The sequence below is a fragment of the Peromyscus maniculatus genome, chromosome 13 (assembly GCF_049852395.1).
Source record: "Peromyscus maniculatus bairdii isolate BWxNUB_F1_BW_parent chromosome 13, HU_Pman_BW_mat_3.1, whole genome shotgun sequence".
NCBI lineage: Eukaryota > Metazoa > Chordata > Mammalia > Rodentia > Cricetidae > Peromyscus > Peromyscus maniculatus.
The window spans coordinates 59,080,523-59,094,308 of NC_134864.1; the positions used below are offsets into that span (position 1 = coordinate 59,080,523).

The 13,786-nt window shown below is 48.3% G+C and overlaps 1 protein-coding gene across 3 annotated transcripts; it reads left to right on the forward strand.

The window, feature by feature from the left end:
- Positions 1-57: 57 nt before the first annotated feature.
- Hspd1 (heat shock protein family D (Hsp60) member 1) lies at positions 58-9,407 on the forward strand. Of its 3 annotated transcripts, none has more exons than XM_076550376.1 (12): positions 58-131; positions 1,569-1,744; positions 2,908-3,160; positions 3,941-4,023; positions 4,732-4,827; positions 5,332-5,425; positions 5,644-5,812; positions 6,240-6,339; positions 6,872-7,117; positions 7,929-8,103; positions 8,529-8,707; positions 8,796-9,407. In XM_076550376.1, the coding sequence occupies exons 2-12, from the start codon at positions 1,571-1,573 to the stop codon at positions 8,946-8,948; spliced, it is 1,722 nt and encodes a 573-aa protein (XP_076406491.1). In that variant the 5' UTR covers positions 58-131; positions 1,569-1,570; the 3' UTR covers positions 8,949-9,407. The 3 variants fall into 3 exon arrangements, with proteins under 3 accessions (XP_076406491.1, XP_076406492.1, XP_076406490.1); XM_076550377.1 differs by having other exon boundaries at positions 92-318; XM_076550375.1 differs by lacking the exon at positions 58-131 and adding an exon at positions 484-630.
- The last annotated feature ends 4,379 nt before the right edge of the window (positions 9,408-13,786 follow it).

Sequence of the window (13,786 nt, forward strand, 5' to 3'; positions counted from 1 at the left end):
CAGCGCCGGAGCGTGCGAGGGGGCGGCGACGGCAGCGCGCGCGCCGATTGGTGGCGGCGGCCCCGCGCAGGCCGCGGGAGGCGGGAGGCCCAGGGGCGCACTTTCTAGGCTTTTCCAGGCGGCCGGCCGAGGTGAGAGATCCGAGCCCTTCCTCCTCTCCCTCCAGGAAGTGACGCCACCTGACCCTTGGCCCGCCCGCCGGGGAGCGCGGCGCCCTTCCGGAAGGTTCTAGAAGGGGAGCCCGGCCCGGGAACGAGCTTTTACGACGGCGGCGCGAAAGAGGCCGAGCCCAGCGCCGGGCCGAGGCCGCTGGAAGGGGTAGGGGGCGGGGCCGCGGCCGCGCGCCGTATGCCGATTGCCGGGCCCGGGCGGGGCAAGGGGGCGGGGCTCCTCCCTCCCTGTCCGTCCCCGTCCGTCCCCGCCCCTCTGCGCGCGCGCACACACGCGCACCGCACACACGCACGCGCGCGGGCCCGCGGGGCGGGGCGGGGCCGCGGCGGGGCGGAGGGAGGGGACTCGGGGCTCATTGCGGTGCGCGCCCTGCGCTCGGTCCCTCACTCGCCGCCGACGGCCTGCTTTGCCTCGTGCGCTCCCGCCGCCGTCGCCGCCGCCGCCGCCGCCGCCCCGCAGGTACGCGAGCCTCGGCCGTGCATGGTCGCCCCGGCCTGCTGCTTCCAGCACGGGCCGAGCACGGCGGGCCAAGGGTTGCGGCAAGCCTGGCAGGCTCGGCCCGCCTTCGGCTCGGCTCGGCTCGCCCGTCCAGGCCCCGGCCCCGGCCCCGGCGGGGCCACGCGGGCTCCCATCACGTGCGGCGGGGACCACGCGGCCCAGGCCAAGCGCGGGAGCGAGGACGGACGGGCTAGGGTGGGGGCCCTGGGGCGGGCCGCCTGCGCCCGGCGCACCGCAGGACTCTGCTGGAGGAATGGGGGGTCGCGGTCCCTTCTCGCCCCCCTCCGGCTGCGGGGATCCGGCGCCTCCACTTTGACCTTGGTCGGGAAGACACGTGGGGCCGCGCGGCTGGGCTGAGCTGCGCTCCTGTATTATTATTACTATTATTATTATCATTATTATTACTATTTTGCGGCCTTGCTAGCTGCTGTGCCCCTGTAGATCGGGGTGGACACCTGGCGACACTTTTTTCTCCAGCGGGGTTTTGCACCGTCACGAATACTTACACAGTTCCCTATGCACTTGCATTTGGAACCTGCCTCGCTTACGCCAGCTTGATTTTTTTTTTTTTCCTCTCTTTCCCTCTCCCGGACACTTTCGGAGTGGATCTGCTCCCAAGGCCGCTTTGGCAGTGAAAGATTAACCCGCGATGGCATAGGAGCCGGTGGCCATGGGGAAGTGCTTTGTGCCCGTGCTGTAGGTCAGGCCTGGGGGCGGCCTCTTCAATCCTTTACGAGCAAGTGATGTCCTGGAGCCACAGCGCCGTGGGTGGCCCAGGCGTGGCGGTTAGCAGAGGACGGCGGAGCTAGTCTCCATGTTCTGAAGCACAGGTGGACAAGTTTGTCCTTAGCTAGTAATGATCCTTTGCTTTTTCTTTTTCTTTTTTTCCCCTCCCCCAGAAATGCTTCGACTACCCACAGTCCTTCGCCAGATGAGACCAGTGTCCCGGGCACTGGCTCCTCATCTCACTCGGGCCTATGCCAAAGATGTAAAATTCGGTGCGGATGCTCGAGCCTTAATGCTTCAAGGTGTAGACCTTCTAGCCGATGCTGTAGCTGTTACCATGGGGCCAAAGGTCAGTATACTTACAACCGTGCTAATTAAAGAAGAGTGTTCTGTAGCTGCAGATTAGGATTTTGTTGTCAAGTTCTGTGAAAATCTGATTTGGATATGGTACATGTTAGTGTTTGGGGGTGTTATTTAGGAGTTTTGTTAGTTGGTGGCCGTACCTGCAGCTGATTTGGAGGACTTTCATGCAGTATGATGCAATAGAGAATAATAGCTCAAGGAGGGTTTTCAGACTTGAGGAGTAACTAATATTCTGTGCATACCGGCATTAAATTTTGGATCCTCTCCCAGTAATGAGAGGGTATAGAGGGGAAGTACAGCTCAAAGTCCAGTAACACCTCAAAGTATGTTGTAGGTGTGAGGTTTTGCTCATTGTACTGAAATGTTCCTGTATGCATAAAGTAAATGCACTAGCATAGAGTTTAGATTTATTTATTTTTATATGCATTGGTGTTTTGCCTGCATGTATGAAGGTGCCAGAACTGGGATTACAGTTGTGAGCTGCTGTGGTTTTGGGGTTTTGAGAGAGTCTCAATAGCTTAACTCCCATTGTATGTACCAAGACTATCCTTGAACTCCTGATCCTACTCCTACCTCCTGAGTGTAGGAGTTGAGCATACTGCTCACCTGGTATTTATTTGTTGAGACCGGGTCTTTAGCCATAGCTGACCTGGAACTCCTGTAGACCAAGCCAGCTTGAACAGTGCCGGGGTCAAAGGCTGGGGTCACACTATCTGTGTGGACATCATTGGCTATGGGGCACGGTCATTTTAAGTTGATGCTAAAGCTACCTAAAGAGCTGCACACGGTGCTGTTTATATAGCTCAAGACAGAATGGCTTGGTTCAAATCCAAGTGGCCAGTACTGTTGGGGCCATTTTTGAAGTTCTGTATTGAGTGAACAGGAAACTATTCTTAACTTACTGGCTGATGTTTAGTGAATGAATGTTAAAGTAAGTCATACTTTAAAAATAACAGTTCATACCAAAATTCAAGTAGAGTTGATGTGAAGAATGTTCCAGGATTTGGTGATTGTTACCTGTGCTTTCTTGTTTTATAGGTGGCATCGGTTAGTGCCAGGGTTTTTATCTCCTGTTTTTGAGATTTCATGTTGCAGGACTGTGACAACTTTGGGCTTATCCCTGAGGGGTGCTATGTTCTGTCATTGCAGGGAAGAACAGTGATTATTGAACAGAGTTGGGGAAGTCCCAAAGTAACAAAGGATGGGGTCACTGTCGCAAAGTCAATTGACTTGAAGGACAAATACAAAAATATCGGAGCTAAACTTGTCCAAGATGTGGCCAATAACACAAACGAGGAGGCCGGGGACGGCACCACCACTGCTACTGTTCTGGCGCGGTCTATTGCCAAGGAGGGCTTCGAGAAGATCAGCAAAGGGGCCAATCCGGTAGAAATCCGGAGAGGTGAGAGTGCCGGGTCACTGACCCTACAGAAGGGAGAAATTGCAAATTCTCATCTTTGTCCTTTTTTATTGCATTTGCTGGTGTGTGTGCACAGATTTACTGGAGGTGACCTCTCCTGCCTTTGCATCATTTCATCAAAGTGAATATACTGGGGTGCCATACTGGAAACAAGAAACATGCTTGGATTAGCATTAACTTACAGAGAATGAATTGAATAGTGGGTTTTTTTGTTTTATTTCTAAGATTTCATTATTTTTATGGGCATTGATATTTTGCCTGCATGTATGTCTGTGCAAGGATGCCAGATCCCCTGAGACTGGAATTACAGACCTTTTTGAGCTACCATGTGGGTGCTAGGAATTGAACTCCGGTCCCTTTGAGGAGCATCCTGTACTCTTTAACCACTGAGCCATCTCTCCAGCCCACAGGCAGTAAGGTTTTTGAAACTGTTATCTGCATTATCTTCATTCACTTCTGTTAGGAATGAGTGGCGGTCCCTCGTAGCCCTCCCTGGCTTGGCCCCCTATGGTCCGTGCTGGCCTTAAAAACAATCCTGCCTAAGCTTCCTGGGTATTGGGATTCAGGTGTGAACCCCCACTCCACATCTTGATCACCTTTTCACATGCTTCTGGTTTTCAACTTCATTGTGAAACTGCAGGTGGTTGAGTGCATGCCATGTCACTTGGGACTGGGAGAGTGCTGAAGGAGAGCTTGCATGTAAATGTGGGAATGCGTTTGAGTTTGCACTCGGCATTATAGTAACACATGTTCTTGAACTAGGTGTCATGTTGGCTGTTGATGCTGTGATTGCTGAACTAAAAAAGCAGTCTAAACCCGTGACAACCCCTGAAGAAATTGCTCAGGTAAGGATGTGATTGCCTGTTTGAAAAGAATTGAGTGACTAATTTAATTTGGATCTTTTTTTGGCTTTTCAAGACAGAGTTTCTTTGTGTAGCCTTTTGGCTGTCCCAGAACTCACTCTGTAGCCCAGGCTGGCCTCAGACTCACAGAGATCTATCTGCCTCTGCCTCCCAAGTGCTGGGGTCAAAGGTGTGTGCCACCACTGCCCAGCCAACTGATTTGGATCTTAGTAGATCCTTTTAAAAAAAAAAAACATGATTGTAAAATAAAGATTGTGTTATTTGTGAAGATGTTCTTAGGTGTGGTCAATGTTCCTTGTCCTGTATGGGATCAGTCCTAGTGTTTGAAGCATGGTAGGCAAGTAAAGTGTTTTTTATGTACGTGCCTGGGTTTATGTGTGTGCCCGTGTATTATGAACCCAGAGAAGTAAATGTTAAGACAGTTACCAGGCACTGTGATGCTGGGTACTGACCTGAACAGTAAGTCACCTTAACACTGAGCCATCTCTCTAGCCCCTTGAGTATGTTCTTACTGTGCCAAAGAATGGAAGGACAGAGGATGCCGCTCCATTTAACCAGTACTTCTCTTAAAACTGTTAGCTGTAAAATGTCCCTCTCCCCTGGGTGGAAGTATCATATCAGTTTAGAAGGTCAAAGGGGAAGAGGATTGAAAATACCAATCTTACCATTTAATAATTTTGGTTATTTCAGGTTGCTACAATTTCTGCAAATGGAGACAAAGACATTGGAAACATCATTTCTGATGCAATGAAAAAAGTTGGAAGAAAGGGCGTCATCACAGTGAAGGCAAGTGTGGGATTTGATGTGTTTTGTTAATACCTTCAGTGAAGTGTTTGTCAACTGTTGTCCAAACAAAAAGCTTGACCAGCAATTCATTCTGTGCTGAGTGTGGTGCTTACTATTGTCTGAATTGGGAGCCTTGCCTCCCAGGATGAATCCGTCCAATTAAATAATCGTCCGCTCAGGAGGGAGGATGAAGCAGGGCCTGGCTTTGTAGCCCTGGCTGGCCTGGAACAGTGGGCCTCGACCTTCAGGAGATGGCATTCCTCTGCCTTCGCCATGTTGTGGGGACTAAAGGCGTGCGTGCGTGCGTGTATGTACCATGTGCCTCAGAGGTGCCTCAGAGTCCAAAAGAAAATCTCTGGAACTGCAGTTGTGAAGCACCGTGTGGGTGCCTAGAACCTAACCAGCAATGGCATCAAGTGTTCTTAACCCCCAGCCATCTCTAGACTTAGCTGTCAAGTATTGTTTCTTCACTAAATCCATTCATCTAATTCTTGGACTTCATAGGATGGGAAAACACTGAATGATGAATTGGAGATTATTGAAGGCATGAAGTTTGACAGAGGATATATTTCCCCATATTTTATTAACACATCAAAAGGTAAGAGCAAGTCAGTAAATGAATCTTAAAATACACTTTAAAGGTGTCTGTCACCTGTAGGCAGTGGGTTGGTGAAATATGAACAAATTTTTTTTTTTAAGGTGAATGGTTCAGTAAATGAGAAAAACATGAGTTACTAGTTTATTTGTGAAAGTAAATTGACAGTTTTCTCAGTACTGGTAGGATTTGGTTTTATTTTACTGCTCACTGTTTTACAGGTCAAAAATGTGAATTCCAAGATGCCTATGTCCTGCTGAGTGAAAAGAAGATTTCTAGTGTCCAGTCCATTGTACCTGCTCTGGAAATTGCTAATGCTCATCGGAAGCCCTTGGTCATAATTGCTGAAGATGTGGATGGAGAAGCCCTAAGCACACTGGTTTTGAACAGGTGGGTTGGGTGGTTCATGTTTTGAGGTGGGAGATGATTTGTGTTGCTGTTTGAAGTTAGTTCCATGCTTGATCTACTTGTGTATCTTAGGGTAGTACATAGCAGTGCTCTGCGCATTAGGAGTCAGATGCACGTACCCCTTCAGCCTCTGCCTCCCACAGCTTCCCAGAGGGAACTATCCATGTGTCCTTTAACACTACAGCTGTCTGTCTGCAACTTAAGGACGTAGGTGGTTGGCTTGGAACAAATTTATTAGATGAGGGCCCCATATCATCGTTCTTCAGACCAGAAGTTGCTGGGGAAGGAGTAGGGCTCCTGAGTAGTTCAGGGGCGCCAGAACTTACCGGGAGCCAAGCTAGACATTTACTGCTCACTATATCCCACCTGCCCCTTCAGTTTAAATCTCACAGTTACATGTTCTTCGCAGGCTCAAAGTTGGTCTCCAGGTTGTGGCAGTCAAAGCCCCAGGGTTTGGGGACAACAGGAAGAACCAGCTGAAGGACATGGCTATCGCCACTGGTGGCGCGGTAAGTCCCTCGCTGTGGTGCCGCGGTGCTCAGTGATGCACAGCAGGATGTGCACTTCACAGGTGGATGAGGCGGCTTCTTTCAGTTGGGTATCTGGGACACTAGACATTAGAGTAGGTCGCATTGCTAATTTGCTGAGTCTGGACACGATTAAAGTTTGTCTCAAAATTCAAATAAACTAGTTCCAACTTGTATAACAGTGATTTTAACCAGACCTTGTTCTGGGATACATCAAGAAAAACAGTGTTGTTTTTTTCTGGATTTTTTTACTTTTTGTATAGGAGTATTTTGTATGCACACCAAAAGGCGGCATCTGGTCCCATAGGACGTAGTTAGAGACAGTTGTGAGCTGCCACGTGGGTGCGGGGGGGGGGGGGGGGGGGCACCGGGAAGAGCAGAGCAGCCAGCCAGTGTGCCATCTCCCGTCCTGAAAGGCAGTATTTCAAGCTATTTCTCCTCACAAAGTCCCTGTGTTCAATACAGTAATAAGCTTGCTATGACAGAAGGCGCTGATAGCACACTGCTCTTACAGGTATTTGGAGAAGAGGGGCTGAATCTAAACCTTGAAGATGTCCAAGCTCATGACTTAGGAAAAGTTGGAGAGGTCATTGTCACCAAAGATGACGCCATGCTTTTGAAAGGAAAAGGTGACAAGGCTCAAATTGAGAAACGCATTCAAGAAATCACGGAGCAGCTGGACATCACGACCAGTGAATATGAAAAGGAGAAGCTGAACGAGCGGCTGGCTAAGCTCTCCGATGGAGTAGCTGTGTTGAAGGTAAAGCTGTGATCTTGGCGGCTAGTGACCATCCAGGCTCTGAGCCTAGTGATTTTGATTCTGGGGTATTTACCAATAGTAACAAGCAAGTACCTTCATTCCTGAAATCTGCAGCTGTGCGTGTGTGCTTGGGCCAGCACACTTTCCGTCGGGCACATGTAGCCGTCAGGAGCAGCTATCAGCGGTTGGCTATAATTTTCAAGGATTAAACTCAGGTCGTCTTGTGAGCCCTTTGACCCACTGGGGCTATATCCCAGAGCCTGAGTCTAAAATAGATGTCTGTCCCTGACCAGTATGAAGCTTGAGATGGAGACTGTTCCTTGTCCTGTGTAGTTAGTGCCACCACCACATTTCCCAGCCTTGGATGCTGCTTCTCTGTGTTGCCCTGGCTGCCCTGGAACTCACTCTGTGAGATCCGCCTGCCTCTGCCTCCTAAGTGCTGGGATTAAAGGCGTGCGCCATCCCCCCTGGCCAGCATCCTTTTCTTAAACTACAGTTCAGCTTGTGCTGTGGGAAATTGTGGAAAGGATGTTTTGTAGTGGGATACGTTCATCAGAAGAGGCAGCCTTACTGTGACACTTTATCACAGAGGGCTAGTCACTGAACACATAACCTCTTATTCTAGAATTGCCTATTTTGTTGTTTTTGTTTTGAGCTCTTTAGCCCAGGCTGGCCTTAGTTAGGGTAACCCACCTGCCTTAGCCTGCTGGGGTCCTAACTGCCACCATACCCAGCTCAGGCTTGCCTTCTAAGTGACTTCCGGGGGTCATAGTGGGAAAGATCTTGCTAACAGAGTTCTTTCCCTCTTTAGGTTGGAGGAACGAGTGATGTTGAAGTGAATGAGAAGAAAGACAGAGTTACAGATGCTCTCAATGCCACACGAGCAGCTGTTGAAGAAGGCATCGTTCTAGGAGGGGGCTGCGCTCTGCTTCGGTGCATCCCGGCCTTGGATTCCTTGAAGCCTTCTAATGACGATCAGAAAATAGGTAAAAGTTATCTTCCGATGAGTTGTGGCATGATTTCTTTCTGTTGAAAAGTAGTATTGTTGGTGCCCAGAGAGATAATAATGGACCACATTTTTTAGGGGTAATTCTCTTATCTGTGGTAGGATTGGATGAGTCCTCACACAGACTGGGCTTTTTTGTGTTCCTATTTTAATTTGTGTGTGTGGGTATTTTGCCTGCATGTCTTGTGTGCTATGTGTGTAGTACTCTCAGAAGCCAGAAGAGGGCATCAGATCCCCTGGAACTGGACTTAAATAATTAAGACTGTGGTGAGCCACTACATTGGGTGCTAAGGATCAAATCAGGTCCTTAGAAAGGGCAGCCAGTGCTCTTCACCATTGAGTGATCTGGGACACCCCAAAAAGGAAAAACCAAAATAAATTTGTGAAAATGTGTTTGCTTTGTAGGTATAGAAATTATTAAAAGAGCACTCAAAATTCCTGCGATGACTATTGCCAAGAATGCAGGTGTTGAAGGATCTTTGATAGTTGAGAAAATTATGCAGAGTTCCTCAGAAGTTGGTTATGATGCTATGCTCGGGGATTTTGTTAACATGGTGGAAAAGGGAATCATTGATCCAACAAAGGTAAATCATTCAGCATTTCTTAAACAGATGACTTGCCCTGTGGTGTGTAATTTTCATTAGCTAATCACTTTACAAAAATTTTTTCTAGGTTGTGAGAACTGCTTTACTGGATGCTGCTGGGGTGGCCTCCTTGCTAACTACAGCAGAAGCTGTAGTGACCGAAATTCCTAAGGAAGAGAAGGACCCTGGAATGGGCGCCATGGGTGGAATGGGAGGGGGTATGGGAGGTGGTATGTTCTAACTGCTAGAATAGTGCTTTGCCCTAATCAATGAACTGTGACAGGAAGCTCAAGGCAGGTTCCTCACCGCTAACTTCGGAGAAGTCACCTGAAGAAAGTGACTGAAGAGAGAGAAGGCTGGCTGATCACTCTGACCATCGGTTACTGGTTTCCATTGATGATCTATAATGGTTTACTGCTGTCATTGTCCATGCCTACAGATAATTTATTTTGTATTTTTGAATAAAGACATTTGTACATTCCCGATACTGGGTGCAAGAGCCATATACCAGTGTCCTGCTTTCAACTTAAATCACTGAGGCATTTCTACTATTCTGTTACAGTCAGGATTGTAGCTCTGTGTCACCAGATGAGAAGTTCAGAAGCAGCCTTTCTGTGGAGAGTAAGAATAATTGTGTACAAAGTAGAGAAGTATCCAATTATGTGACAACTTTTGTGTAATAAAATTTTGTTTAAAGTTCCTGGTTGTGTCGTTGTCTTAACGATGGAAGAAGTGAAAGCCAGTTGAAGAGGACAGTTGAATCACCACATATAGTCTGTATCCCTGATTGATTGGTCTAACCAGTTTGGGGAGTATTAAGACCTACCTGCCCTCAGAGGGGAACATGGTACTTGAATCTGGGAACTGACCTGTTCGGGTGTTTGCTATGCTGGCAAGGGTACCAGAATTTGATCCCCAGTGCTGAGGTAGAGAGATTCCTGCAGCTGGGTAGCCAGCCAGTCTACACAATTGAGCTGGATTCAGGCCCTGGGACCCAGACTCCAAATTGTCCTTTGGCTTTGGTGCTTGCATGCCCATATCATTTTTTAATTTTTCCTGAGACAGGGTTTCTCTGTAATGGTTGATTCTAGGTCACCACCTGGCTAAGCAAGCACCTATTAACTTAATTGAGTCCAGAATTAGCAGGGATCTACCCAAATGAATAGGTAATGTGAGGCCCTGGATTGAATCCCCAACCCCAACTTTACAAATATCCCAAACGGTGAAAGCTACATTCTTTAGTGTGAAAAAAAAAAAAAAGATGGCTAGAGTTAAAAGATGCCAGGATGCAGATGAAGCGGGATAGTACCTCAGTTTCCAACTCTGGCCATTCTGTGAGAACAAAAACTGGTAGTTTTCACAAACGGTTTATTTGAACAAAGGATGGAAATTTCCAGAATCAGAATGAATCAGAAATGGAAACGGGGAGCCAACACTGGTCCAGTATCTAGTTTGCTGTGGAAATGTACTTAGATCTACTTGGAAAATGAGTAACCTAGAGAAAGGAACCCTGCTGTACAGTCACCCTGCCATCAAAAGGGAAAATCAATGGTGTTTACACTGGCAGAGAGCTCCAAGTAGTTAGATGTGGGCAGGTCCAAGACCCCTGCAAAGCAAATAACAGGCCTGACCCTCAAACAGCTGTGGCCCAGTCTGGCAAGTGTCAGTGTCAATGTTGAAATAACAGGAAATGCTTAAGAAAAGCCTTGTGGGTTTGTGTGTGTGTGTGTGTTTAGAGACAGGGTTTCTCTGTGTAGCCCTAGCTGTCCTGGAACTCTGTAGACCAGGCTGGCCTTGAACGCATCTGTGTGTCTCACCCTCCGGTTGCTGGGATTAAAGGTGTGCCACCTCTCAGTTTGGGGTCAAATTCCCAAGTACTGTTACACTTCATGTTTTACTGGCAGATAGCTTTACTCTTCAAAGCACAAGGAGCTACTACTGACTGAGCCCAGCCTTTTAAAATTAACTCTTGGTTACAGTTCACCAATAAATCTGGGGTTTTTTACTATAAGAGTGTCAGGTGTCCCCGTCTTTCCTATGTGATCAGTAATAGTGATGGTGCACAGACAAAAAAGTCTTGAAAAGGTGATGCACTCTGCATCTTGTTGGTCATAAATGAGGACCTCAGATACTTTGGTCAGACAGTTGGGGTCTTCTATATTAAAACTCCCTGAAACCATCACTGCCCCGTGTTTTTTATAATGAAGCCAACTCATGTGAATCCATAAACATGTCTTGTTGGGGTGTAACGATGGTGCTAGAAGTGTTAGTGGTGGTGGTTAAGTTTTGTTTTCCTTTTTCAAATATTCAACGAAAACCACTAACCTCACACGACCATCACCTTGTTGAATATGTAGGTCAGGCGGTGGCGCACGCCTTTAATCCCAGCACTCGGGAGGCAGAGGCAGGCGGATCTCTGCTCTACAGAGTGAGTTCCAGGACAGCCCAGCAGGGCTACACAGAGAAACTCAAAAAGTCTCAGTCTGGGACCCCAAGGGATAGCACCTTCCACATTCAGAGTGAGTCTCTACTAAACTGTTTTATAGGCTGTGAGAGACCTGTCCCCACCTTTTCCCCCAGGGTACGCTTGCTTGAGGAGTGAGGGATTGGAGATTTAGATAGAAATATAGAGGGGAGAGAGAGACAGAAAACACAGGATAGCCCCAGGAGGGGCTGAATCCTTATTCACCAGCCCCTTCCGTCTCTTCTAAAGGGCTTTTTAAAGGACTGCCAAGGGGTGGGGCAAAGACCTCCCCCTAGTTCAGCCAAGTGCAGACCCTTCCAGACACCTGGTAACCAGGCACGTGGTCAGTCCATGCCCTTCTGCAGCCCTGCTGGGTAAAGCAAGCTCGGGTCTCACTAGGACACCTCTGTGGGCTCCCACAATAGGCACACCTGGAGATGTGTTTACAGTTTGATTCTAAATTCCGTAAGGGCTGGGCATGTGGCTTAGCTGGCTGAGCGCTTGCCTGGCATGCACGAGACCTGGGATTTGATCTCCAGCACCACACACAGGAGGCAGGGCGCACACCTGTGATCCCAGTACTGGGGAGGTAGAGGTTAGGAGGATCAGACATGCAAGGTCTACACAGTGAGTGGGAGGCTGGAGAGCTGGAAACTGGGCTGGGATACAGGAGACACCCATCTCAAAACCCCACAAGAACCAACAAGACGGCTCAGTGGGTAAAGGTGGGTGCTCGCCAGCAGGCCTTAGCATCTCAGCTGAATCCCTGGGACCCACAAAGTGGAAGGAGAGAACTTCACCGTCACAGGCACTTGGGATGCTCTCACCTCCACCCCCGCCCCAATAAATAAACGGAAGACTTTTATTTTGGTGGTTGTTTTTGCTGTTTCCCAAGACAGGGTTTCTTTGTGTTAGCTCTGGTCATCCTGGAACTGGCTCTGTAGACCAGGCTGGCCTTGAACTCACAGATCCGCCTGGCTCTGCCTCCCAAGTGCTGGGATTAAAGGCATGCTCGGCCACTGTCCGGCTACAAATGTAAGATTTTTAAAGACAGCACAAGCTGGTCAGTTTGACAAGGTAACACACAAGGGCACGCACACACCACAGAAACTGTCCTGATGCCACATGAAAAGGAGACAGGACTCCTTACTTGTTGTCTGTGCCTTGGGACGTGAAAAAGCGTTAGGAAATCAGGATGGATCCTGAACACCCAGTTGCTGCCTCACGGCAAGAAGCCAGGGCAGGGGATTCCCACTGAGGACAGCTGAGCATCAGTGGCAAAGCCAAGGGTCCTAGTGGCACTCGGAAGAATGAGTGTCAAGAGGAAGGTCCTGCTGATGGAGCACCCATGTAACCCAGGACTCCGGAAGGGGAGGCAGCATTGCTCAGTAAGAGGTCAGCCCGGTGGAGAGATGGCTTAGAAGTGAAGAACACTGACTGCTCTTCCAGAGGTCCTGAGTTCAATTCCCAGCAACCACATGATGGCTCACTGCCATCTATAATGAGATCTGGTGCCCTCTCCTGGCCTGCAGGAATACATGCAGGCAGAATGTTGTATACATAATAAATAAATAAATAAATAAATATTTAAAAAAAAAAAAAAAAAAGAGGTCAGCCCAGGGCTGCCCAGGCCCGTCCCCGGGAAACAACTGGTAAATCCTCTGTGTTAGTGTCTTTACTGATAGGAATAAGCAGGCTACGGCATGTCCGCTCTCAGTACTCCTAGTGTGTACATGGAATGGAGCACCAATTGGAGGAGAACTCCTTCCACTCTTAAAACGGGGGGAAAAAGCAGAACTCTACCAACATGAACTGAGCAGCTTCAGGAGGCTGAGGCAGGAGAATCAAAAGTGTGAGGCCAGCTATGGTTAAACAATAAAACACTGTCTCAGAAAATATAAAAACACAACTAATACTCCCAAATACTAACCGGCAGAAGGGGAGTTCAGGAACTGCCTGCCATTGCCGTGAGTAATCAACTGAAAACAGTCCAGAGCGCTGAAGAGACGTTCACCAGCTAAGCGCACTTTCTGCTTTTCTGGATGGCCCAAGTTGAGTTCCCAGTGGCCGTAGGCATCCCACAACTGCCTCTAACTCCAGATCCTGGCTGTCTGTGGGTACCTGCACACACACCCACAAACCTATGCACATATGCATAAGTTAAAATAAATCATCATCATCATCATCATCATTTTGGTGTTTCAAGACAAAGTTTCTTGGAGAGATGGCTCAGCAGTTAAGAGCACTGACTGCTCTTCCTGAGGATAAGGGTTCAATTCCCGGCACCCACATAGCAGCTAACAACTGTCTGTAATTCCAGTTCCAGGGGACCTGACACCCTCACACAGACATGCATGCAGGCAAAACACCAATGCACATCAAATAAAATTAATAAATTATTAAAAAAAAAAGACAAGGTTTCTCTGTGTAGCCCTGTCTATCCTAGAACTCACTCTGTAGACCAGGCTGGCCTCAAACTCACAGAGATCTGCCTGGCCCTGCCTCCTGAGTGCTAGGATTAAAGGCATGTGCCACGTTCTCTAGTCTTAAAGCAAATTATTTTAGAAGTCCAATAGTGGGTTCCAAGATGGTAGATTATCCAAATTCTGAAAGAA

Coding starts and splice junctions, on each gene's coding strand:
- Hspd1 (XM_076550376.1), top strand. CDS start 1,571: ATGCTTCGACTACCCACAGTCCTTCGCCAGATGAGACCAGTGTCCCGG. Junction 3,161..3,940: donor TCCGGTAGAAATCCGGAGAG/GTGAGAGTGCCG, acceptor TTCTTGAACTAG/GTGTCATGTTGGCTGTTGAT. Junction 6,340..6,871: donor CTATCGCCACTGGTGGCGCG/GTAAGTCCCTCG, acceptor CTGCTCTTACAG/GTATTTGGAGAAGAGGGGCT.